Genomic DNA, 27,839 nt, shown 5'->3' on the forward strand with positions numbered 1-27,839 from the left:
AACAATAACAAGCCGTGTTTGTATGCGTGTTCCCCAAAAGTTTCCAACACTGGGGCATTTAAATAAACTACGTTAATTCAGGGAAGTTTATGACTTACTGGAGACTTAGACTTAGATCTACTACCGGTTTAATCTCAAAATTATCATTACCGGAAATAGAATACATTCCTATGCAATCGGAGCACCCGTAAATGGCGATCACCTGTAAATAAGATGATTTTAATCAAAAAAAATGTGAAATAAAAGTTAAATAATAAAAAAAAAATTGAACGGATGTGGCATATGATACGAGCAATGCAATTAAAACTAACATATCACAACAAACAAACAAAACAAATGGCTGTGACTTCTGACAACTTTTATCATTTATTTCAAAAGGTGTCCATGGAAAATGATGTAGGCATTCACATGTACTGCACATGATGAAGGCACATGAACTGATGGGTGTGCGAGGGCTTGTCATCAATTGTCACATTAGATCAGATTAGAGTTCCTCTGGTTTCCTTTCATTTTAGGACGCGTCACCTGACCTCTTTCCACAAATACAGTAGGATGCAATTTTCATGCCATTTTCACGTAGAGTTCCCCATAATCTCTATATTAAAATAAAAAATCTGAATATTGAGGCAAATTATTCAACTTCTGTTGGACGGGAGAATCACCTTTGATGACAATGAACACAAAAAAATTCTAAACAATGTTAATAAATTACAAATAATCGTCATGCATGTGAACAAGCACTGTTAGCAAAAGTCTTCACGTTAATATAAACTCCACCAAAAGGCACTTCACTATCCTCCATTTGAATGAACCCATTGAAATAATATACAACTAATGAATGAATGAATGAATGAACTTCCGCTCAAGAACATTGGCCACAGACACACAAACACAAGACACGTCAAGTGAATTTAAATAAAACTATCGAGCAAAGGAGAAGATGTACTCGTTGCCGTGGTTTTTTTTATATATATATATATATAGAGATTTACAATCAGTGAAAGTATTAACAACCTCAGCCAAAAAGGTGCAATCTGCAATCATCAGTAGTCATAATATTGTGTCCGATAAAGAAAAAAAACAAAACATATATGATTAAGAAAGTAATTAAAAGTGGATTTGGGAAGTGAAATAAGCAGATGGGACTTTTAAATACATTTGGTGAAGAGGGGGGAGGAGGGCCGTGGGATGTTAAAGAAAAAAAAGAAGGAAAAAGCAGTGCAAATCATGCTGTTTCAGATGGTAATCTGGTCCAAAAAGGACCTTACTCACCAGTTTCAATCAACAGAGATTTAGTTTTTGACACTAAACCCAGACTATTGCGCGGCGTCATTATTCAAAATATGAGTCATATCCAGCGATTAACGTGTGGGTCAAAGTGAGAGGGCACAGGCTGACGTTTTATGTTGCTGAGACAATTAAAAACAGACCTGAATAAGGCACATTTTCTCCACAACTACTTCAAAAAAGTGATCTATTTACAACTCTCCCACCACTTTTAAAGTTTAAACGACTAAACCCGGGCAACAAAGCAACTTCACGAGAGGCTGTTCTAATGAAAATAACATTCACAACAGAAGTTAAGAAAAAAAACAAAAAACAATACACAAATAAACCAAATTCTCTACTAGCGTAAACATCTCTTAATAGAATAAAAATATATTTTAACCTCTTGTACAAATTAAATTTATTTCAAATAAATTAAGTCACCTTCATAGATCGTCAAAAGCTGTAATAATATATAACAATATATTCCTTCGGAGACAAAAAAAAAAAAAGAAAAATGATGCCAAGGCAACCTACGATAAAGGTCACACTGAGGTCGCACTCAGCCTATGTTCGTTATTTTTCTACATGGACGGGGGGAATTACCACAAATCTAACGCCTCAGCGGTCAACGTCGTCGCCGGGGGAACCGTTCTGGAGAAGCCCATCCTGAGTGAGACTAACGAGGATTTGAGGAGAACCAGGTTTAATCTGGGCTGGTGTCGATCGCGGGCGCCAAGAACAGGGAACAGCGACTACTAGCCGTCAGTGACGACGACGTGCTCCATCATCATCATCATCATGGGATTTTGCTGAGGCGCTAGTAACAGTGCAATGCCCCAGCTTGCCCACAGGTGGCAGCATTGGATAACAGTGACAGATTTGGCAGCATCTCCAGATGATTCCTCAGGTTTCCTCTTGATTGTAGTCAACAGTCTCTGAGCAGCACTCACTCCACTCACTCCCGTTGTTCTTCTTCAGACAGTAGTATTAATCTCACACATGAATTAAGAGCACAAGAGTGAGGCGGAGGAGGAGACGCAGAAAGAAGGGGAGGAAACTAACCGACGGGAAGCGAGATAACAAGGTAGGAAGAGAGCGGCGGGACAAAGTCACACGTCTGGCGAGCTCGAGTAGGGCGCTAATGATTTCACTGCTGGTTGCTAGGTGCCAGAGGCCCTGTGTGAGCAGTTTGGTCCTTCGGGGGCTCCACGACTCATGTTAGCCTCGCCCTCCCGCGACGGAAAAGTCAGCCAGTTATCCTCTTTATATGTATCTGCAGGAGAAGATTAGAGCATCACACGTGTGTTAGTTAGCGGACAGCGCCGAGCTGGAGTTGTGAGTGGATGAGAAGTGGCTCACTTCGCTGATGATGGCCCACACAGCCGAGTCTTTGACAACTGAGAGGCGGAGCGCCATGATGGGATTGAAGGAAGGATCGACTGTGCCTTCTGCCACGCCCTTCTTAAACTGACCTGTGTGTCACACACACACACCCCCACACACACACACGCAAGAGTAAATATAAAGAATGGTCAAACATTTACAGGGAGAGCACATGGTTGCCGGGACCTGAAATAATTCATGTGACCTGAAGATTTGAACTGAAATTATAGTATTTAAAATACATTTCAGCACAAAATCGCACTTTTATTAAATAAAAAATAAAAAATTATATATATATTAAAACATACACACATATATATATATATATACATATACATATATATACATACATGTATATATATACACACATACATACACGCATATATATATATATATATATATATATATACACACACATACACATATATATATATACATACACATATACACATACACATATACACATACATACATATACACATACATTATTATTTTCTCTCCATTTTACACAAAATGTGCTTGTAAAGACATACCGACGACGTAAAAGTGGTCCTCTGTTCGTTTGTACTTCTCTTTGGTCTGTGGTCCGGGTTCCTGAGGGAAAGATGTAACACACACACACACACACACGACGTTCAAAATCTTAATGATTTTATTCATTAAGGCAGCACTTTAGTGAAACAAGACACCGTGGAGCGTGGATCACATTAGTCAGAAAAAGCGTCGCCTCTGCCAGAGCAAAAACAATTCTGTCACGCTGGCGTTCCTGTCAATAATCAATGAGCTCACGTTCCTACGAGCGACCGTTCACTGTAATGTAATCAGAGCAGAGTTTGCGCATCGCACCAGTGTGTTGACACATACAGGGTGTGTGTGTCTATAACCTCTTTAGGAGCTTAACGCTGACCTTGTCAGGACCTGTAGTGCTCGTAGAAACCAAAACATGGTCCTAATGAGGCAGAATCTAATGTCTGAGTTAATATTATAATATTTGGGCTCAGATTTGGATTGTTGTTAGCATTAAGTGTTAAATGTTCGCAGCTAAGGCTTAATAAATGATTGGACATAAATGTGAGTGGTTAAAAAAGGTATGTGTGTGTGTGTGTGTGTGTGTGTGTGTGTGTGTGTGTGTGTGTGTGTGTGTGTGTGTGTGTGTGTGTGTGTGTGTGTGTGTGTGTGTGTGTGTGTGTGCACGTCTTACCGTGACAGGCAGTATTTCAACTGTGGTGTTTTCAATTCTGTCCCCTGGGTGCTCCTGGTTACCACTGCGAAACAGGAACCTGTCAATCAAACCAAAGCGCTCATTTGAATGTTCACACCAAATGAAAGGAAGTGAGAAATTCTTCCATCCCCAAAACGTGACTTTGAGAATGGAAATATAGACCGGTTACATCAGATATTTCATCGAATGTTCAAAAGCTAGTGCTCCTTTAGATCTCCCTCATCGAGGTCATCGAGGCTGCAGGTTTCAAACGTAAAAAATTCACGGTAGAGTCCAAAAGCAGAAACGGAACGGCTTTGAAATTCACAGAGCGTGAGCACAGAGTCGAGAAACAGGAGCTTCACAATCGTCAGATTAGCTTTATGGATGCCAGACAGATCAGTCAGGAGGTGACAATTCGTGACCGGGTATTCACAGAACTTGAGAGGGGTGTTTTCACAGTTACCTGGAGTTGTTATATTTCCATGAGTGACAAAGAACTTATTATTTCAAACCCCAAAAAAAGCACACAAATCAGATCAAAATCCCTGGATCTGCTATCAAAGATTACATTTCTAATCCGATACAATCCAAAAAGCCTATATATGCACAGACTGTAAATAATGTAAATAAATATTGTTATGGACAGTTTATCTCTTCAATAGGAGAGGAATATTTGTCTTTGATATTGCTTGAAACTGCACAAACGTGTCGTTAACGGCTTCGTATTGACAAAAGACGCATCCCTAATCCTGATTTTAACCAGATTAAAATGAAATAATATTCTCTCAGTCTCACTCTTGATATGCTCCTTTTTTTTTTTTTTTTCCAGGAGACCGGCCCTGAGAAAAAGCTTAATTTAGAGCACTCTCATTAGCTCACCCTGATCCCCAGAGGTTAAACCTGAAACAGTGAAAAGAGAAAAGCGCAGGAGGGAATAAGTGAAAGCAGTTTAAATATGGCCATTTGGCTGTGATAAGGCTGGGTCATAATTTGCATGTCCGCGTGTCCACTGAGAGCCACCAGGGCCGTCTTCCATACTTGTTTGAGTTTACACGGACCGCACGTGTTCCCTGTAGCAACACGCAGCTTTGGTTTGGACAAAAGAGACAACAAAGACGCAGTAAATTACAAAAGATCCGTCCCATCCTAGTCATTTTTATTCCATTCAAAAAGGAAAAGGAGCTCCTGGAGAGCTAAACTGACACGGTTGCGATTTAACTATGAAGTAGAACCACAAACATGTACGTAAATGCAAAAAGCACTCCCCGTGGATGCAAAACGCAGCGAGTATGACCCTGACATACAAAAGTGTGTCGTTACCTCTCTATGCTGATGGGTCGGTCGAATTTGAAGAGGACATAGTCTCCCGCGGTGGGCGTAATGGCCCAGAAGAAGTCTTCTCCGAGGTACGTCTTTTCCAGTGTGTGACCCTGATACACCTGTGTGTGACAAAAACGCCAGTCACGCCGATTCCGATTGTGTTCTTTTTCTGTACGATGACTCCTATTAACTACACACCTTCATCGAAGTGGAAACCTCCGCTGGCGGGTTGACGTGCATCTTGTGGAGCAGCGGCTTCAGGAAGTCTTTGTCCTGCAGACGCAGAGAGGGGAATGTCGGTGTTTTTTTTAGACGAGAGAGACGTGGCAATAACTGCGCTCGCAAAGGGCACGAGACTCACCGTGAGCTTTTGGATCTTTCCGGCGAGAGAAGAGTGAAGCCCCACGTGTTGGAACAGGGAGGGCCTGAAGCGTACGCGGAGGCTGGACTTCTGCCGCTCGCAGTGTTTCTGCAATAGACGAAAAAGTATGTATAATAGAAAACATGACATGGTTTTTGTTTACTCTACCTTTAACCTGATAAAATGATCACAGCTGCTAAATTAGCTTTAAATATATGACATTTGTTTTTTCATGTAAGATTCAGCCTCATCTCCCGAATCTATAAATATATATATATATATATATGCATATATATACGTATAAACATCAACATATACATATAAATATATACATATACACACACATATATAAATATATACATATATTTATACATATTCACATACATATACACACATACATATATATATATATGCATATATACATAAACAGATATACGTATACACATACATAAACATATATGTATACACACGTATATATATATACACACACATGTATATTCACATACATATATACACATGCATATATACTGTACGTATACACACATATATACATAAACATATATATGTATACACACACACACATATACATATATATGTATACACACACACACACACATATATATATACACATACATACATACATACATACGTATAAATATATATATATATATATACACACACACACACGATGTGTGAGTAGAAACTGTTTTACAGTTTACCTGCGAGCTATGTACGCCTTTTTCCTGTCAGTGTTACCACACAGTAACACATGACACCCTTGTGCTGCACACATAGTGAGCGCACACTACATATACACACATATACACAGTGGCGGGCTTGTTTTATTACTTTGGGGGGAAAAAAAGCAGAGGTCGCCCCCCCCACCTTTACACAGCTCCTTTTTTCAACAGGGCAGTTTTTGTGTAAAAAGAAAAAAAAACACACTCTACGAGAACAGAAATGTAGTTTCATAAAGCTTCACTTATCCCCCGCCCCCCAGTTACGTCTAAACTCATACACAGCCTCTGTAAAACTAAATTTACATAAAGAGTCCCTTCATAAAGTTCATAAAAACAAGTGCGTACCCCGTCTTTTTCCGGATTGCAGACTTTGACCCAGAGAATGTGGTCCAGCAGCCAGTCGATGGGCTTCTCCTTATAGAACATGAAGATGAACTCCACGATGAGGTTGAGGTCGGGAGCCTGGAACATCTTCCCTGAGGGAGATAGAGAGAGCACAAGGAGTATTTGTAAGATATTAATTGATCAGACACGGCTCCAACACACACACACACACATATGCACATTAATAATTAATCATGAGAAACAAGAGCGTAAAAGCATGGACAGGACTTTCAGTATTTCTGAATTCCCACCAGAGGAAGCTTATATACACCACAGTGTTTGAGGACATTAAACTACAAAGACATGTTTAGACAAAGAATGCCATAGTGTGGCTCTTGACCATCAGCTGACTACACTTTCTTCATGGATCGTACCGATGAAGCCCAGCTGGGAGAACTCCAGGATCATCCAGTCCTCCGACGAGAGCTGCAGGGCAAAGTTCTTCATGGTGGCAAAGTAGTTGGGCTTGGCCACAATGTCGTCCTCCAGCTAAATTGGAGCACAAAGAGGTCCACAAAGAGCACATTGTAACGCGGAAATAAGCACTTTATTGTGAATGAGACGGGGAGAGAAGCAGAAGGGAGGCTGCTCTAGTTGCTACACTAAAATCCGGAGTACTAGTAATAGATGTCAGGGAGGCAATACCTCGTCATTCCAGCTGAGAGCAGAAAATAGAATCGACACACACGTGGGATATTAACAACACAGTTACACTCCACCGTGGACGGCTGGTGCTCGCATTTTAAATCCACTGAGAGCAAAAATGTTTATGTAAACATTCCCAAATTGGACACAGAGTTTGTGCCAAGATGAAAGATGGAAGTCTAAGAGGAACAAGTCGAAGAATAAGTAAAACAAACAACACCAGAATACTTCATGAAAACACTGTCGTTTCAAGTACGTGTTTTACTTAATTACGAGGATTAGGGCCACACAGGAAAAAATATTTGAGTTCTGACTTTATTCTCATAATCCTGACTTTAAACATGAGAATCCTGACTTTAAACTCCAAATTCTGACTTTATTCTCAGAATCCTGACTTTAAACCCAGAATTCTGACTTTAAACATGAGAATCCTGACTTTGAACCCCCCGAATTCTGACTTTGTTCTCCGAATTCTGACTTTATTCTCATAATCCTGACTTTATTCTCATAATCCTGACTTTAAACATGAGAATCCTGACTTTTAACTCCGAATTCTGACTTTATTCTCAGAATCCTGATTTTAAACCCAAAATTCTGACTTTAAACATGAGAATCCTGACTTTAAACATGAGAATCCTGACTTTGAACTCCGAATTCTGACTTTATGACTTTATTTACCGAATTCTGACTTTAAACACATAATTCTGACTTTAAAGTCAGAACTTAAATACTTCTTTCCCTGTGAGGCCCTAATCCTCTTCCGTAACTTTGCTATGACGACATTCTCTTAAAAAAGGAGTGGTTTTCACACAGATGCTTGTGAATGTGACAGAAGACAAATGTGACTTGTTTTGAGGGGACATACCTGGACGTAGTAAACCCCTTTGCTCACAGCGTACATCATGAGGAAGGAGTAGTCCAGATTCTGCTTGGTTCTCCATCTATAAACAAAATCAATAACACACAATATAATCAAACACACACACGCATGACAATCGATCCGGTGCGAGGTATCCTCCTAAATCAAGTACTTCCAGTTATGCCGCACGTTACGAAACGACAGCGGTTGGTTTTGAGTGATTTATAAAAGCGACTCCTGGTTGTGCACACTGACTGACTCAGTGCTGTTTTGCCAAGGGCAGCAAGTGCTCACGATGCGTTGAGAGGAAAAGGTGTGGGAGGTGGGACACGGAATTCACAAGAAGCACGAGCGCCTACATAATAAGACACGCACCATTTGGACAAAATGTACCGTCTTTTTTGTGATGTCTTTGTCTGCCATTTTTTTCTTTTTTTAATTAAATGAATCAGAAATCCACTCTATACATTGTTAATGTGGTAAACGACTATTCTAGCTGCAAACGTCTGGTTTTTAATAGAATATGTACATAGATGTATAGAGGCCCATTTCCAGTGTTCTAATGGTACAGTGTGTTTGCTAATCGCGTTAGAAGGCTATTGGACGATTAGAAAACCCTTGTGCAATGATGTTAGCACAGCTGAAAACAGTTTTGCTGGTTCTTTATTTTGAATAAAAATCATTATTTCTAATCTTGTCAATGTCTTGTCTACATTTTCTATTCATTTTGCAACTCTTTTGATGAATAAAAGTGTGACTTTTAATGGGAAAACACAACAAAATCGTAAAAGTGACCCCGAAACTTTTCAACGCTAGTGCTAAAATGCACAGTAAATATGACACAACAGCCCTCAGAGTACAATCAGCCAAGCCTGTGCTGCAAGCAGTCAGCACAAAGTGCACCATAAACGGATATGTAAAGAAGCTGTTACCTGATAATAAAGAGACGGTTACGCACGAGAAGATAATGATAGCGACAGCTAGAGGGAGAAGAGATAGCGAGGTTTGCTGCTGCTGCTGCTGCTTGGTGCTTATGACCTTGACGTGACATTCAGAAATGCCAGTGGAATACTAAGTACACCGGGCAGCCTGCGTTAAAAAGCTCTCGATTGTTCGCTTTCCCACTGACTCATCCTTCCAGTTTCCCTGAATTCAGTCCCTCCCCGAGCCTGTTTCACTCTAGATTTCCGCAACGATCTCTTATCGTAATTTTTGCCTCATTAAAACGTCAGCACAGATAACACAGACGCCACGTACTTCACTCTCTCTTTGGAGTCTCCGAAAGTCTCCTTGAGGTTGGTGAGATCGGGATAATACGCGGCCGGTGGCGAGATCACCTCCAGCAAACCTTCGTTCAGCTCTGTAGAAAACCTGAGTTAAAAAAAAAAAAAAAAAAGGGTCACTGATGATGATGATGGCAATTTTCTTTTTCTGGGTCACAGAAAAGTGCTTCACATTATTTCTGTCTGTAAGGACAGTGCGAGGAGGAGGAGGAGGAGGTGAACTCACTCTTTCTCCAATACAGCGACGACACTGTGCACGTAGTCCACGTCCGTCTGAAGAGAGACAACGCAGCGTTATTATCGTCACATTTAAAAAAAAAAAACTAAAAAAAAAACATCAGGATACGAGTCTCACCTCGCCGACAAAGACGATAATGACACAGTCGAGCTTCTCCTCCGGTGACAGCTTGTCTATTAGCGAATGCAGCGTCTCCGACAGATAAGACTTCACCTTCCGCTTCACTGTGGGAATCCCCATCACCATGGTAACTGGGGGGGGAATAAAGACAACAAGAAGAAGAAGAGAATGAGAACAGGTGTAAAACAGTGGCTATTTTTAATTAAAGTGAATCATCTATATGTTGCTGCATGTATGAAATGATCGATTATCTCTATTTATACTGCACTTTTTCAGCTTTTCTATCACACATCTAATAAGAGCTGCAACTCAGGATTATTTTCTTGATGAATCCATTCATGGTTTGGTCCATAAAATGTTAGAACATGCTGATCGCCGTTTGTCAAACCTGGATGTGCCGATGTTCTCCAATGTCTTGCTTTGTCCACAAACCAAATTAGTTTTAATGATTTCTTTGTTACGTGGAGCAAAGAAGCAAAGAAAATATTCACATTTAAGACGCTAAAACAATCAGAAATCTTTTTGTTTTAATCATGAAAAAAGCTTTGAGAAAAATAACAGCAAATCCACAGAGACTTTTAACAATAATTACAGAGTTTTTAATTACTTTGCTGTTGCTGAACTCAGCAATAAACCGCACTGGAACAATGATGCTAATCATTTCTGTGGGTGAGGATGAAAGGAGCCGACATCACATTCACAATAAGACGCGGAAAAGTGGGTTCTATTGTCGTGTCCTTATTGAGCAGCTGAATCAGACCGCCTCTTCTTCACTACAGAGAGATTCCCTCTAAACTAGAAGAGACCGGGAGACTTACAATACACTAGGACCAGCATAAATCCACTTCATTGTACTCCGTAGAATACTAGCATCACTGTGGAAAGAGAGAGAGTCTACGGCAAAACACTACTGGGAGTGCAAATGTGAGAATGAACAGGCCGCTTATCGGCCAATCAATCTCTTTTTCCGTCCAACTAAGGAAAATAAGTCAAGCCAGCAGCATGAAATTGCCTATAAACTTATGCCCCCTCCCACTTCTCTCCAGCTTAGCTTCCTCGTTCTATTTCTGCTGTGTTTACAGAGTTTTGAGTTGTGAAAGTTATAAACAACTTGTCCTACAGGGGGACAGCAGTGATGGTGAAGCACATGGGCCGTGGCTAATGTGAGTGTGTGCAGTTTGAAAAACATGCCGAGTGAAGGGATGTGGGGGGGGGGGGGGCCTCAACAATGGCACACACACACACAAAACAAAAAAACTTGAGGTGCACAGCGGACCTAAGAAAGGGTGCAAAGCCTCCAGCGTGATCTGTGCAGAGCGTGGAGAATCTGTCCCAGTTTTGCTTTGTGTTCCTCGCGCTGAGCCGCACGCCGCGCAGCGACACGCAGCATCGCCGCCGAGAAAGTAGGTCGGCGATGAAAGGGGAATGTGGGAGGACGGAGGAGAGAGACGGAGAGAGAGAGAGAGCGACAGAACAGAAGAGGGTGGGCAGACAGCGACTGACTGAGAATGCATGTAAGAGCAGCTTGAGCAGGAATGACTCCAGGACAGCACAGCACAGCCCCCTCCTCCCCCCCACGTCCCCTTGATCAGCCTTCTCGCTTCACTGTGCCACCCTTTTTCAGAAAAGGTACACTTCTGTGTGCTTCTCCAACATCGCTGAGAGAATCTGATTGAACGTGGCATATGTTTGAAAAGAAGCGAGCGTTCAGCTCTCAATGTCCAGCAAAATATGTTCATGTCAAGGCAGGGATCGACATCCGTGGATCATCGTACATAAATAAACGTCCAAAGTCTGTGTGTGCGTCTATTTATGTTCGAACTTAGCGCCACTTAAATGTGCACTGGATGACATCTGGAATTCTATTTTTTTGAAAAAAATTGGACACCTTTTTTTAGACTCCATGGGGGAGTGCAAACCTCTCTCAGAAATGTCATCTGTTCTATCTCGGGGCGAATTTCTACTTAATATCGTTCTAGGCGTCGTCGTCTTCTTCTGCTACGGGTTTAACGGCAGCTTTTGCACCCTTGACGTCACATTACTGCCATCTTCTGGAGTAAGAAATCGCCTACGCCAGTGGTTCTGAAACTTCTTATACCAAGTACCACCTGAGAAAATATTTATATATTGTGTATATCTATATGTATATAAATATATATATACACATACATATACACATCATATATATATACATATATACACACACACACACATAGACATATATACACACACACATATATATGTATATACATATATACACACACACATATATATATGTATATACATATATACACACACATATATATATGTATATACATATATACACACATATATATGTATATACATATATACACACATATGTATATACATATATACACACATACACATATATACACACATATGTATATACATATATACATACATACACATATATATGTATATACATATATACACACAAACATATATGTATACATATATACACACATACATATATGTATACATATATACACACATACATATGTACATATACACACACACAAATACATATACATTGTGTAAACATATATACATACATAAATACACATACATATAGACATACATATACACACACGTGTTGTTGTTTTTTTACTCGGATTAATAGAAGTTTTTCTATTTTATCGGGTCATTAAAAGCCCCCTCGTGTGTTTTTCGGGGGCAATTTCTCAGATATTTCAAGGGCATTTCTAACCCAAGCGCACTGACCCTGATGTCAGGCCGTCTGGCTTTTTTTTTTTGCCTCACTGTTAATCCCAAACTTCCTTGCGTTGACAATGAGGTGTTAGAAAAAGTATAACTGATTGACAAAGAGAGGGCTGGTTCAAGTCTGGGGCCAGGCTTGGGTTTATTTCCTCTTTTGTTAGATAGTTTTTTTTTTGCACCACAAAGGGACCAATAAAAAGGGGTTTATTTGTGAATGGGCCAAGTGTTTTTAAACAAGGAACAAGTATCCTTACGAGGCTTACTAGGCAGGGATGCAGTAACCCACGAGAGAAACGCACAAATGAGTGGAAATAACTGTGTGAATGCGAGGAAGAATGGCTGTTTGTCTGCATATACACAGTACAGTCAGCCATGTGATCGGACTGCCTGATTCTGTCCTCTAGCCCAATGTCAGCTGGCTCTCTCTCCCCACATAAATATAGTGGTGTAGCAAATGGATGGACGTCTGTTAAAGATTAACACGTCCATATCAGCTATCACTTATACTGTATATGGCACGGTACACACACGCACAATACTGTATATAAGTGGTGCTAGAGCACAAACAAACGTCAAATCCACATAATTCAATTACATTGCACGTTCGACCACATGTGGCCACCAGGGTTTGATCATTTCTTTATGTTGTACATTTGTGCCTAACACACACACACAGCTTCTTTATAACATACATTGCTCTTCACGGCTCGAAAAAAAAGCAATCATGTTCTGTTCCGAGTTTGTTTGTTTGTGTTGCAATTCAGCGAAGCAGCTCGCCCATCAGAGTGTACACCGAGACAAAACATCATGCTGTTTTTTTTTGAAACTGAAGAAGAATCGATATTGTAACATAGACGGCACATAAGGTCACGGTTCAGCCCACTGTGTGAGTGTCTTAAAACGAGATGCCACTGAAAGCAGACACTTCAGATCCTTTTGATTAGACCGTGTTGATTGACACGTGGCCGACATGCCACAAAACCAGAGTTTTTCAGTCAGAATCATGGACAACTTTTGCTTGTGGGATTTCATGAGCGTTCACATGTGGAAGTCCCGTGAGGGTTTTTGCAATAAGAAAAACAGCAGCTGCCACCATAAAAGAGCAGAAACAAGCCCTCTGTCTCCACTGCGCCCAGGCCAAAACAAGAGTCAAAGAAGACTGGAAAAGAGGGATCAAAAACAACAAATGCTGCTTGGTAACTAAGTAGTAACTATGCAAAAAAAAAAAAGGGTTTAACTTCAACCAATGCAGCCCCAGAGATGTTTCTCCTTTTATTCCAATTAAAAGTGGGATCATGACCTAATTTCAGCAGCTACAAATAGCCCAATGTCAGATATGTTTAGATCAGCAGAGAAGTAAGAGAGAGAAAAGCGACAACGGTAACCTTAGAGAAAAACAATTAGCGGCTGAAAAGAGAGGGGAGATTAAAAAGCCACCGTTGGAGCCTGGAGGCGAAAAAGAAACGATGCCAGAGGCCTGTCAAGTATGTCATTTGGCATGCACAAGCAGAAATCCCCGGTAGCAGTTACCGTAGGTACCTACTGCTACCACTTCCTGATGGTTGTATTTCCAGCTTAGCTGTGCATACAGTCAGCATAATTTACAGCGCTCAGGAGGTAGGAAGAAAAAAAGAAAAAAAGTACACAGCAGCAAACTCTACAGTATCAGTGTGAGATTCTCTGTCCAAAGAGTCCTGAAAGTTTGACAGCAGCGACTGGAAATGATGGCAGCAACGGGCCTCGCGGCTTTTTCCTCGTTTCCCAGGGGGAAAACTCACTGATCAAACACAGGCTACAAGCCAAGAAACTCCAATTAGTCCCCAAGCTAGGGCCTCCTACTTTTCCCACTAATGTGTCTCCATCATTTCCCCACCCTCAGTCACTGTCATTAGGACCCTGTTGTTCAGAACCGCTATGAAAACCTGTCGTCAATGATTCGATCACAACCACATCGTACCGGCCCTGATGCGTTCCTGAATCACAGAAATCACATTCAGAGGTGGTTTGAGGACACATTTGTCAACATTACTCAACAAATTAACTCGTACAGTAATGTACGCAAAGTGGGCACGTTAACGGTGTTACGTGACTCCCGACTGTTAAAACAAGTTTCTAAAGTAACGATAAACTTTAAAAAACAGATGCACACATACACAGCACACAGGCACATTGGTTATTTGTATAGCTGTTCTCTTATCAGTTCGACTGAAGGCGCGGTAACGGTGCAAAAGGAGCTAAAGGAGCTAAAGGAGCTAACGCAGCTAACGCAGCTAACGCAGCTAACGGAGCTAACGGAGCTAACTGGTAAATGGTGCCTGGACCCCGCTGCAGCGGCACCAAACATGACGCCACACGTGTCTTTTTACGGTCAGTCGTCATGGAAACGGGTCATGACTTAATGTGCGTTAACAGCGCTAACCGCCATTAACGCGCACAGCACTAACTCATACATCAATGTACTTGCAGACACCGTCACAATACTTACAGAAAGTCCAGATCATATCATATGTAGTAACGTCAGATGTGAACACTCCTACTTAACGTGATCAGATCACCGAGGACAGACGTTACTACCAAGTTTGAAAGGGGCCCAGGAATGTGAAAACATTAAGTCACCTCCATCATCACCTGTCGCAGCAACAAAGCCAGATAAATAAACCCTTTCAGATCCAACTTAACAAGGCAGAGGTCACATACCATATATGCTCTAAGCTGGACTAAGAATAAGCACTGGGTTGCTAATAAGAAAAGTCACAGGTTTATTAAAAGAGCACAAAAAAAGAGAAATGAAAGCGAGAATATACATTGATAATTGGGGCCGTGTACGATAAATGAAGTATAATTATCTTCAAATGCAAACGTTCCTCCGTGAGATATTATTGCAAAGCTCAGACCCTCAGGGGATACTTGTTGTCAACTCTTCCCAAACAGAAAACTTGTTGAGACTTGATTCTGTTCCTGATGTAATAAGCATCTCGGGAGGCTTTTACTGTGTTTGCGTAGGTTGAGCGTGAAAATTCTAGAGGACAAAGCAAGTGAATATACTGCTGTACCAACTGTGTGATGTATGCATGTACGTATGAATGTGTAGCCTCTCACCTCCTGTGCGGCCAAGTCCGACCTGCACGGCCGGGTGCAGGCTGCCGTCATTGTTGAGGAGGTGAGGCAGGTGATGGTAGATATTTGGCACCTGGAGCTGTTTCCTGTTTGCGAGCTCTTTCAGTAGTTTCTGTGTCTCATCTGAAAGCAGTCACAAAGAAACACATGTTAAGCAGAACTCAAAATGCAGAACTACCACAATTGGTAACCGAAAAAAAGCATTAATACGACAATTACGGTAATGAAATGATACTAGCATTGCATTTTAAATTTGGTAGACTGTGAGCAACATTAACATTTATCGGTCAAAACATCAAATATTCACTGATTAAAACGTCTTTTCTACGTCCTATGTTTGAAAGCTACTCTTTGAAACAATCTGTATATATACACACATATGTATATATATATATATATACACACACACACACGCACATATACATACATATATACACATATATATGTATATATACACACACACATAAATATACACACATACATATACACATTTATACCCACACATATATATACATATTTATATATGTATATATACACAAGTATATGCACACATATACATATATACACACTTATACATATTTATATACGTATATATACTATATACACATGTATACATATATACATATACACACATATACACATACACACATATATACATATAAACACACATATATACATATACAGTATATATTTACATATATATACATATATATACTGTATGCATATATACATATATATCCATTAAGACCTAAAGTATATAACGATACATAAAAAAGTAAAAAGTAAACAACAAAAAACGCGAACACGTCGTCAAATTCATTTACCGGAGAAGTTCGTGAGGGCATCTTTGCTGTTGTTGGTCTCGGCGACGGCGCGCTTGAACTGCTCAAGGATGGTGTTGAGCTCCGACGAGCGCTGCAGCGTCCTGTGCTCGGCCACACGAAGGCGCTCTTTCAACGCATGGAACTCGCGCTGGTACGCTACCAGCTTCTCTGCAAGGCGGGAAAAGAGCAGGACACGGCAGTACTTTAGTTGGAGGACATGGAGACACGATGATGACGATGATGATGATGGCTTACAGATGCAAACACAATAAGAAGAAGATGATGATGGTAAAGATGGCGGAAGTGTATGCAAGAGTAGGAAGGAACTCTTGGAACATTTTCATTTTAAGGCTCCAAAAATACCAGTTCCTTTGTTTTGTGGTTGTTGAAGGTTTAGAACGTTGAGAATGAAGTGCACTGCATGTGAACAAGACTTTAAGATAAGAGGACATTTTTAAATGTTCCTCCTCCAAGATTACCCGAGATTGTACGTAATCAAAAAAACACATGGCTCTTCAAACCCCCGTGAACATCCGCAGTGTGATGATGAGGCAGTCATTTTTTAACGCTGCCAACTGGAAAATGACTTTTTGAGGGTTTGGGAGGCAGATTACTGCCAAAAACCTGGTCTGGTGAGCGCTTATCAGGAAACAGAAGTCAGGCGGTTAGCGTCGAGAGGCTGAAAGTAGAGCTGTGGTTTGTTGGGAGGCCCGAGATCACAGATACGTCAAATGACAGTGAGTCACTCCACCTTCTTATCTCACTATTTCTTCTTCGTCTTGGCTCGTCTGTTTACTTTAATAATTTGTATATGTATTGATTTGTATAAAACAAAACAGGTGTACACGCACGCACATGTGGGAGGGAGGAAGTGTGCGTGAAGGTTGTGGTTTGATCTTCACTCTGCCGTTGTTCTGGTGAGATTTACGCTGCCCTTAAGCACAACAAAAACCAGACTCCCCTTATCTCCCCCACCACTCACTGTCACTTTCTCTGGCTGAGCTATTGCACATCCTCCCTTTTTCCACAGAAACCTGTTGTTATTCATGAGTGCTGCCGACGCTGCCTTTTGGCCCCAAAACCTGAAGAACAGGGCAGCAGCTTCCCGCCTCAAACGACAGCTTTCATCTGCACACCGGTCCTTTGACTGTCGGACGAAACCACGTGTAGAGAAACCAGAGACACGGGGAGCGCCCGCCGCCGAGCACAAACAGGAAGAAGGGGAGGGGCTTTCTCGTTAGCTTAATTGTTTCTGACGCACACTCGCACATTAGGAGGTGAAGCTGCTTGAGTGAAATGTTGATTCAGGAAGGTGCCACTCCCTTTACACCAGTGGTGTGTCACTGGACGAGTTTAGACTATCGTTCAAAAGTTTGGGGTCACTTAGAAATGTCCTTATTTTGGAAGGAAATTCTCTTTTTTCCCCCATGAAATTAACCAGAAAAACACTCTATAAACGCTGCAAACGTCTAGTTGACCTACGCCAAGGAGGTATACGTTTGGTCTGTCTGTTAGCGACATAACTCGAAAAGTCAAGGACGGATTTGGTTGAAATTTTCAGGAAATGTCCGCAATGGGACCAGGAACAAGTGATTAAATTTTGGGCGTGATCCATTTTTGGGGGGGTGGTGAGCTGCCTTGGAGGAGGTCTGCGCTCTCCGAGTGCTTTTATAGTTTTTAATGGAATATGTACATAGGTGTATAGAGGCCCATCTCTCCAGTGTTCTAATGGTACATTGTGTTTGCTAATCGCGTTAGAAGGCTATTGGATGATTAGAAAACCCTTGTGCAATGATGTTAGCACAGCTGAAAACATTTTTGATGGTTGTTTGACGAAAGGGCAAAATGATCATTTTGAATAAAAATCATTATTTCTAATCTCGTCAATGTCTTGACTATATTTTCTATTCATTTCGCGACTCTTTTGATGAATAAAAGTGTGACTTTTAATGCAAAAAAATAAAAAAATTGTATGGTTGACACACGGTCACTCAAAACACTACGGAAATCACCAAATCAAGTGGCGTCACTACAAAACTCACGGTTTAACAGTCAGCATACACTGCTGGTATACAGCATGGTTACACAAACGCATCAAACAATTAGACCCTCTGCTCTGGAGAACGGCTATTCAATTTCATTATCCTCCTCTGTTCTCTAGAACCATGAGTAATGGGGGAAGGGCTAAGTGGCTCTTCTTTATGAAGCCTGAAAAAAAAATGCTCCTTCTCTCCTTACCACGGTCACGTCCTTTCCATCGAATTTCATACCATGTTCAAAGAAAAAGATTTCAACGCGTACCCTTTTGTACAATATGTGCACTTCCTTCCTAACGCGCACAGCTTTGTCTGATTCTCTTCACCGTAACCCACACTGCCTCCCACACTCCGGTGAGATTTTGCCTGGATGCTCCAATCTCGATTCCTCCTCTCATTTTATTTGATTTATTAATAAAGTACGAGGGAGGGAAAGAGGAGTTTAACATATATATATGTTGGACATTCATTGCTGCCGTTTACAGCAAAAAGGAGTCAAGGCCGAAACAAAAATGCTGCTCAAAAACAGTTAAAAAGCTCAATTTTGGTTCAGGGGATGGAAAAAAAAGGCCTTAAATAAGAGGATTCAAGTGAATAACATCAGTGATGTAAAGAGCAAGCACTGCATCAAAGAAGAGGAAGCGATTTATCAAAGTCTGCCGAACACTGACATGGGAAACTCATGTAGCCACAGCAGCTATATAGCAAAATAAAAAAGTACAGTATAGTGGAAGAAGGTTGAATTATGCAACTTCCTCATGTCAACTTCCTATTCATTTAAAATACAATAAAACAATCGACTCACTGTAAGCTCCAAATGATATTGTAGTATAACGATCCAGATACAAATCATGCTACTAACGATTATTTTTCATAAACGATTAATCGTTTGGTCCAAAAAATTTCAGAAAATGTTAAAAAACGTTGATCAGTTTGTCAAACCTGGAAATTACGATGTTCTTGAGGGTTTTGTTTTGTCCACAAGCCAAAAATTATTGAGTTTTACCGATTTCTTTGTTACGTGGAGCAGAGAAACCAAGAAAACATTCACATTTGAGAAGCTGAAACGATCCAAAATCTTGTTTTAATCATGGAAAAAGCTTCAAACTGATTAATCGATTAGAGATTTCAGCTCTAATTGCCTTCATCAGGAACAGAGGCATATTAACATACTGTATATTAAACCACATTCTAATGGCCCCGAGTTATGATTCATAGTCATAGCGAGATTGTCTCACACATTGTTTCCACACTCACACACTCGCCGAGTCTGAAGCATGACAGAAAAAGTGACAGACCAGTCTTAATGTGGTTTTGGTCACATGGTTTAAGAACGACGACAAAGACGTGCTCTCAGTGCCGGGAGTCGCTTCAAAAAGAAGAAACCCAACTGTGTTAAAGAGGTTTTTATCGTGAATTCTATCAGCTCATCAATTAAGAGCCTTCGCAGCGCTCAGTGCTGACTCTGGGCTCGTGGGTGCTGATGAGGGGCTTTTATTTTGGAAGGAAAATATGAACTTTTACTTGAACTGTTTGAAAAGTGATAGAAGTAGCAGTGAGTCACCAGGGGAGGGGGTTTCTTTTCAGTGGAAAGGTTTGGTACAGTACATTATTTTGTGTTTCCATTAGGATTATTACGGTAAGATCATGACAGTCAGCTGATTAGGAGTGAAGTAAAAAGGTAGTGTTCTCAGTCACAACTCAAGCCTACCGTACCAAACCAAACCAAACCATAACAAACATGTGGTATATGAAAACATGATGAGCCTACTTTTATGTTATCCTGAGGAGTTAATGTTGACGATCGGGAATGTTTGCTGCACTGTGTGTGATTAAGAGCTAGTTATCTTTGTTTCCAGTTCCAAAAGCAAACACATCTCAAAGCATCACCAGGAGTTATTTGACTTGCGGTTCACTTCCCCCCCAATACAGCAGTGGCTCTCAATCCTGGTCCTTTTAGAGGTTTTCCTGCAGGGATGATGCAGGGAAGTGGGTCCTCTGGACCAGGATTAAGAAACACCTGCTATACAGGTGGTTTGGCTCTATATGTCTCCCCCTGCCTTTCATCCTATTGGCTCCAGCAGCCCTCATGTGGAGGATAAAGGAGCAAACAGGAAATATCAGCTACTACTAATCAGCTACGCTCGACATACGTGCTTACAGTTAGCGTGTATGAATGGAGCCGCAGCTGGGCTTCAACAGCGGGCGCTCAGAGGAAACCGTGGTTGACGTTTTTCAGTTTTTCACAGACACCACTTCCTGCAGACGCAAACGGCACCTCGCTATGTTCGTGAATGTGATCTCATCCAAGCTCTGCTATACCGAGTATGTGACGCAATGTTTATGAAAAAAAAAACATATGCGGGAGGAAACCGTCATGCATCACACTTCCTGTCCCTTTGTTGTTGTTATACTTTGATTTTAAACAAACAGGATATAGTATTTGTTTGATAAAAGTTTCCACTTAGTTATTGAGGTGCTGGTGTTCATTTCCTGTTTATTTCAGCACTTGATGAGAGTGGCATCAGTTACCTCATTTAACTCCTGGAATTGCTGTTTAAAATCTAGGTCCTAGCGAACTTAAATAAAGAAGAGCTACTGTGTCGTGTCATGTGACCTTCAAACCTCGCCTTGGTGTGTGCGTGAGGCTGTAAAAGTGATTTTCTGAGAGAGTGCTCACCAGAATGTCTCCATGTACCGACAGGAAGTAAGCTTATCTATTGTGCTATTCAGCACAAAAATTAACACTAGTCGCTGAAAAGATGCCACCTTGCAACTGAGTCTTCCTCTTATAGACGGATTCCACCTTCCAGATGCATGTGAAACACGGACGAAATGATGCATAATGAATCCATAAAGGCCCTTGAGCAATGCACCTGCTGCCCACATGGTCCCACACTGCAGCTGCTGTGTGCAATAACACAAAAGCATTTAACCGGGCCTGTTATCTCTTAAGCAGGGCAGATGGTGAAGCCACACATGAACTTGAGATTAACAGGACAAAAGCGGGTGGATGTTTATTGCATGTTTGTGTTTAAGAGGGGGCGCAGATGCAGACATGGACCAACACTGGGGTCCAAAAGTCATATTAGCTTAAACACCAGAGGTTACAGAGGTCGCACATGGACCACGTTGTACCGTTACTGTTAACACTGACGCCACATCTGCTGGAGAGAGAAGACCAATCAAGATAATGCAAGTTAAACATTCTCTGTTTAAAGAGTCAAGAGAGCAGGAAGCACACACACACACACCCAGGTTTGCACAGCTATTCTTCTGTGCCGACACTTATCCAAAGCACTTAACCTTAACCGTTAAATATACAAGTTAACCTAGTTCTCTGGTGTCCTGATGAACATGTCTGTGACATGCTTTGCTCAAAATAAGGATGAAGCACCACAGCAGTTCAATCACCCTGCTAAAACAGCCCTGTTTACAACGCTCTGTTTAGTAGTATCTCTATAAAAATAAGTAAAACGAAACTTAAGGGACAGGAAATGACATCAGCCACAGAGGCTACTGGGAGCTAACAGCAGTTAGCATTTGTAAAAGTGATCATTTGCAGGCTCTAGCAGGCACATTGCCATCATATATTACATGTATCCACTGGACAGATAAATCCTCTGAGGCTGGAAGTTTGTGTAGAACTCTGTGCTGCACTGTGGAGCCAAGAATAGAACTTTCCAAGACAATAATTCCGAGTAAATTTTGCGCATTGTGACGTCCCAGTGAGTGCGGAAGTCAACATGCGTGTTTTATCTCCTGTACTTAGACTGAGGAGTACCACAAAAACATGAGTGAGTCCTCTTTTTTCACACTTTGCCAACTTCCAGAGTCCCATATATAAGGATTTAAATGATTAAAAAGTTGACTTTGCATAATATGGGACCTTTAACCTAACCACAGCTCAAATCTCAGCCCAAAATTAACCAGTACCTGGTCCCAATAAGGTCTGTGTTTATGAAAGAAAAGATACTTAAGAGGTAACAAAGAACAGTATGTAAACACACACACACACACACACACACACAGACAGAGTATTATTGATTTTAGTTGTTTATTTCCTGAAGAGAAGTGCAAGTTGATTCAGGACTGGACTAACGATACTCCCTCAACATTTTTATGTAGATTGCAGCAAGAGGAAATGTACACCTTAATCCCAAACTGTCATTTTTCCTCATGCAATACACCTTGGTTGCATGCTGAAATAGTTAAGTATTATTCAAAAACAACAACACGCAAGACAAACATTTGCTCTCTTGGCAACTTTCTAACCCAGATTCCCAACATTTGCTTGATCACATTAGGCACATTGTTTCTCCTGCCTCCCACCTTATATTATGCTCTATTGTGCTGTGAGTCATGATAATCTCTGTGGCCACCACTCTGCTTCCATCCACTCCCATGACAGCCACCACTTGGCTGCTGAAAGGCTTTGATCAGCCAGGACCTATCTATCGTACTTTCTTTCAGTTGGTGGAAGATATGCAGTGAGGTCCAAAGCTCTGAGTCCATCGCATGACTTATTTTTAGAGCTGAAGTTGATTAATAATCATTGTTTTACGGTCTAAAATGCTGCTCTGCACTTGACAAAAAACACAAGTTGCTGTCCATCTCCTCCTATCACATAAAAAAAACGTTTTCCCATCGAGAAAAGCCTTATTCAGTCGTGCTTTTTGCTCTTCCCATAATCAACAAACAGTCTCCAGTTACTAATGGTTCAGCAGCTGCATGTACACGAGCCACCGTTGTTGTAAACAAACAGTGGCTCCTCGCTTCAAGCTAACCCGACTGGTCCAATTACCCACGTGATTTGAGCCACAAGTGAATACACTGACTGGAGTTCTGGCAGGATATGGATTTTTATTGCTTGCACTGGATGCGTTACAAATTTAGAGCTATGTCCTGAGAATGTTTCACGTCTTTGTGGTCAAGAGGACTCTGCATTGATTGTCCCAGAAGTACAGTATGTCTGACACTAAATCTTTCATTGTTTGGAAGGAACGATAAGCAAAAGCAAAAGGCCCAGGCGTGCATGTCCACTGCCACACACACAAACTAGTACAGACATGTCCCCACCGGCCTTTTCTACAAGTGTATGCCACGGATTTATCAAGAGGGAGCAGTTAGAAGCGAAACTATCAGTTTAGGAGAAGCCTGAGAATGCCCAATGAATGAATGAATGAATGAATGAATGAATGAATGAATGAATGAGTGAGTGGGTTTAAGGACGTGCAGAGAAGCACAAGAAGGGAAATGACAACAATTGTTAACTTACTAACAGATGAGGACGCCTGTTCGTGTATAGACACAGCAGGAGCTGTCTGAGCTAATGTTTGAGAGTGTGTGTGTGTGCCTCGTCAGCACTCCCATCCTTTCATCCCATCATGTAGCCCACACCTCGGCCTCTTCTCATCCTCCGTCTTCCAACTCACTTCTCCCTCTGGCAAATTACCCTGCCTCACAATTCACAACGAGATCGTAACTCATAAAACCACCTCTCTCTGGCCTGCTCTCCTGCTGCTAGCCTCGTACTGCGTACTGCGTTGCTGATTGAGCCCCTTCACTCGCGCTATTTTTGGGCCCCATTGTTTTTTTTTTGGGAATTACGTAACGATAGAAGACAACCGTGCCCTTAATCACAGAGGAAGGGGAACGTTTGGGTTCAAGGAAAGAGAGGAGGAAGCCACATTTGCGACAAGGGGTGGGGGGAAGAGTGTGTGGCATTCAGTGAATCTGCTAATATATATACATATACACATGTACGTATATATGTACATATGTATATAAGCATACGTGTATATATTTATATATATATATACACACACACACACATATATGTATGTATGTATACGTATATGTATATATATATATATACACGTATATATATACATATATACATACATATACACACATATACACACATATAAATACAATGAAAGACTCTTTATGTGGAACAGGTTGCGTGCTACTGACAAGCTGCTACCGCTAAGGGCAAACTTGTGAGGCACCGAGGCACACAAAGGTGTTTATGGTCTGTGTGACAAAGAAACTAGTGTGGATTCAAAAAAAAAAAGGCAGTAAATGCAACTCCAGCTGCCGACGTATACGCTGAAATAAACGTGGGGAAAAACTTCTTCCCCGTGTTGTAAAAACTTATCTTCAAAAACTCCGGGAACATTTGACCTCCTCTCTGATCTATAGAGCTGCTTGTAAAGATATAAAAATCTGCAAGGCCAGCTTTCCTCACACCCATTCGCTGTGCGTGCTTAGTTGTTGCTTAAATCTTACTTGTAAAAGAGCTTTTGTTTAATGAAATTTCCAGCATGTTTAGGAAAGAAACTTTACGGAACTGTGACAGGAATTCCTGTTTTGTGACAATTCAAATCAGCCAACAAAGAAAGGGTAATACAAGTGTGTTGTGTCACTGACTTAAGCATCTCCCAGGAATGTGTGTTCTAATGTCTTGACTACATTTTGCAACTCTTTTGATGAATAAAAGTGCGACTTTTAATGGAAAACACAAAAAAAATTGTATAGGTGACCCCAAACTTTTGAACGGTAGTGTATGTATAATCTATATTCCAATCCAAGTCCCCGCACTACATATATTCATTCAGTTTATTCTGTTTATATGTATTGCTGAGGTCTACTTGAGTCATAACCATGGTGATATCAGAGAAGAAGTATCCTGCTAGAGGACAGGGGGGCAGACTCTGACAGAGAAGTACACACACTCTGGAGAGTCATTTGAAAATGGAGTGTTTGGACAGCTGACTGGCACGGCTCTCATTTCACAGCAGTCAATAAACCGCGGCACGGACGGGACTAAACAGAACAGGGAGGCAAAAGATATGAGCAAAATCGTAATTAAACGAAGGCCGCAAGAAGAGCGCACAGAGAGGGCCACCAAAGCCCCTGGAGGAGCATTTTTTGGACATGCCACACCTCGCGAAACCCAGGCGTTGGCCCAACTGTTCAAGGACACAGCTCTGAATAAATCGACAGTGCTGGAAGGAAGTCGCCCCACTGGAAGATGCTCAAAGACTGGTGTCCTGGCTCATATGTGCCATTCTTTATCATCCATTTTCACAAAACTGACATCATGTGCTGAGATTATGCAGAATAAAACCATTTACACAGCTTGTGTTACGACAAGACGGAACACAAACGGCACTACACATAAAGTACATGAACAAAGCTTGTGACAAAGATGTACTGTGATAAACACTCAGCTTCAGGTGTCTTAATAAATAGCAGTATCATCCATTGTAAGCATATACTGTATATGTGTACAAATGAAGGACGTAAAGGATTCAAGTTGCAATTTCAAACCACTAACAAGAAACGATGCTGTGCTGGAACGTGCACAAGGATGGAAGTGAAAGATTTTAAATAGAGTTTGCAGCGTGAATCAATACTCTAGCTTTCACGATAAAAAAAAAAAGTCCAAGAGAGCTCTTCACTGCTGCTCACACCTGGTTTGACCCCAGGAAAACCAACATGAAATCAACCTTCGACTGAAACTAAAAAAGCTTGCTGCTGAATGTTGCACAATGCACCACAGCTCTATGAAAGTACATGCAAATAAGACTAAAATACCATATTTAGAAGCAAATACTTTCCCTACATGGTAATAGAAAAATTTACAGTAAGAATCCCAGACACATTTCAGTCCATTTCAGAGTATCATGTACAAAAATCCCTGTTCTGCAAATACAGAACTACTGGACTGCAATATCAACATGTGCACCAGCCAGAAAAGAGGGCACTTTCACTTGACCTTTGCTTATCACACACGTGCACTTTAATCAAACCATGGAGCAAGACTCATGCTCGCTCGTGCTCTCCCGGCGGTAGAGTACATTTGAGCCAGGGCACTTCATTGAGCTGATAAGATCCAAAAATAATCACAATACGAAGGCTTTGCTTGGAATTTATCAAAACGCTGCAATTATTTACACTGTCCCGATAGGCCCGCAATAACACTCTCCACAAGGATTGGGTTAAGCGTGGCCCGGAAACAAGGACTCGAGCCTGTGCATACTGTGGGAACACACTTGTCTAATGAGCACCGAGCTCAAATATTTGACAGGATGTGTAAAAATACAGCTTACGCTCCAATGACAGGTTTAAATATCAGTGCAGGACGATGCACGGCAGTGGATAGCGTTGTTATCTGAAGGTATGAGACATTGTTGTGAGGCATTCGTGTCACAATTATCCTGACTAAATTAATTACAAATGACAATTATGGTTATATTATGGAACAGAATTCAGAAAAGTGTCCAGATTTGTTCACAAATTCTACGATTTCTACAAAGTAAATCATCGCATCTCTTACAGGTACTGCATGTTTTGCTCTTTGTCGCCATTTATAAAATAATAAGTTAAAGGCGCAATATGCAAGAATGTGGCCAAAACGGTTACTACACGATACAGAGGTCTGTAGGTTTCGTTTTCTCTGCCATTGTAGCTCAGACGTAACTGGCAACCCGTGGTTGCTCGGCAGCTGAGACTCTACTGACTGCAATGATCGGTAGACGGCGGTAGGTGGCGCCACATGCCAAAACATGATTTCAAAACATAAACATGATTTGTGGTCTGCAAAATATTTTTTTGGCTGTACTGTTGTTGTTGGTGAGTTCAGTTTGTTATACGAATATTATTCCTGAGTCTCTGCGACATATTAGGAGGATTTTATGGCCAGTTGCTTTAGATTTATTTCATAATGCACCTTTAAAATCTGGTAACGAATTCAAGTATTTGCAATTCTTAACTTTATTTAAATAGTAACATAGTTGTTCTCCTTTATTTGGACCGTGGTGACAGGTAAACACAGGCACAGTATGTGATTTATTTATTTTTTGTAACACCTACACAGATTATGTGTGCCTGTGTTTAAAAGATGTTCCAATTATCACAACCATATCGTGAATCGCATCGTCGTTTCGGCCGGTACACATCGTGACATGACATTTTTATTTCGTCCCAAGTACCTGCTGCGACAGCTGGCTGCCGCTGCTTTGACGTTAACCACTAAACAGACCATAGACATGCACACAATACACGGTTATATCGTTGTATCGTTGCACCGACGATGCATTTACGACCACCCTCAGAATGAAGCAAACACCGTGTTGCAGGATGTACCTTTGGACGTACCTTTGCCATTCTGCCACGCTGTGTACCAGGACAGGCTGAGGAAAGACGTGAAGAAAATGATCGCAGTGGCCACAGTTCCATTTCTGAGCCTCATCTCATTTCAGCGATGCCTCTCCTCGGCTCAGTGTCGGGGACCCCGAAGCTGCCGTTGC

The 27,839-nt window shown here is 41.2% G+C and overlaps 1 protein-coding gene across 1 annotated transcript; it reads right to left on the bottom strand.

The window, feature by feature from the left end:
- Positions 1-2,404: 2,404 nt before the first annotated feature.
- mgat4a (alpha-1,3-mannosyl-glycoprotein 4-beta-N-acetylglucosaminyltransferase A) lies at positions 2,405-27,781 on the bottom strand (the record flags this gene model as incomplete). The annotated part of the gene is made up of 16 exons (XM_083902238.1): positions 2,405-2,542; positions 2,629-2,741; positions 3,186-3,246; positions 3,854-3,932; positions 5,177-5,295; positions 5,375-5,449; positions 5,538-5,645; positions 6,623-6,753; positions 7,036-7,150; positions 8,172-8,247; positions 9,423-9,536; positions 9,675-9,721; positions 9,804-9,937; positions 15,645-15,785; positions 16,487-16,654; positions 27,688-27,781. The coding sequence occupies 16 exons, from the start codon at positions 27,779-27,781 to the stop codon at positions 2,516-2,518; spliced, it is 1,602 nt and encodes a 533-aa protein (XP_083758364.1). The 3' UTR covers positions 2,405-2,515.
- Positions 27,782-27,839: the final 58 nt, after the last annotated feature.

This window comes from Microchirus variegatus (genome assembly GCF_963457635.1).
Source record: "Microchirus variegatus genome assembly, chromosome: 16".
Classification (NCBI taxonomy): domain Eukaryota; kingdom Metazoa; phylum Chordata; class Actinopteri; order Pleuronectiformes; family Soleidae; genus Microchirus; species Microchirus variegatus.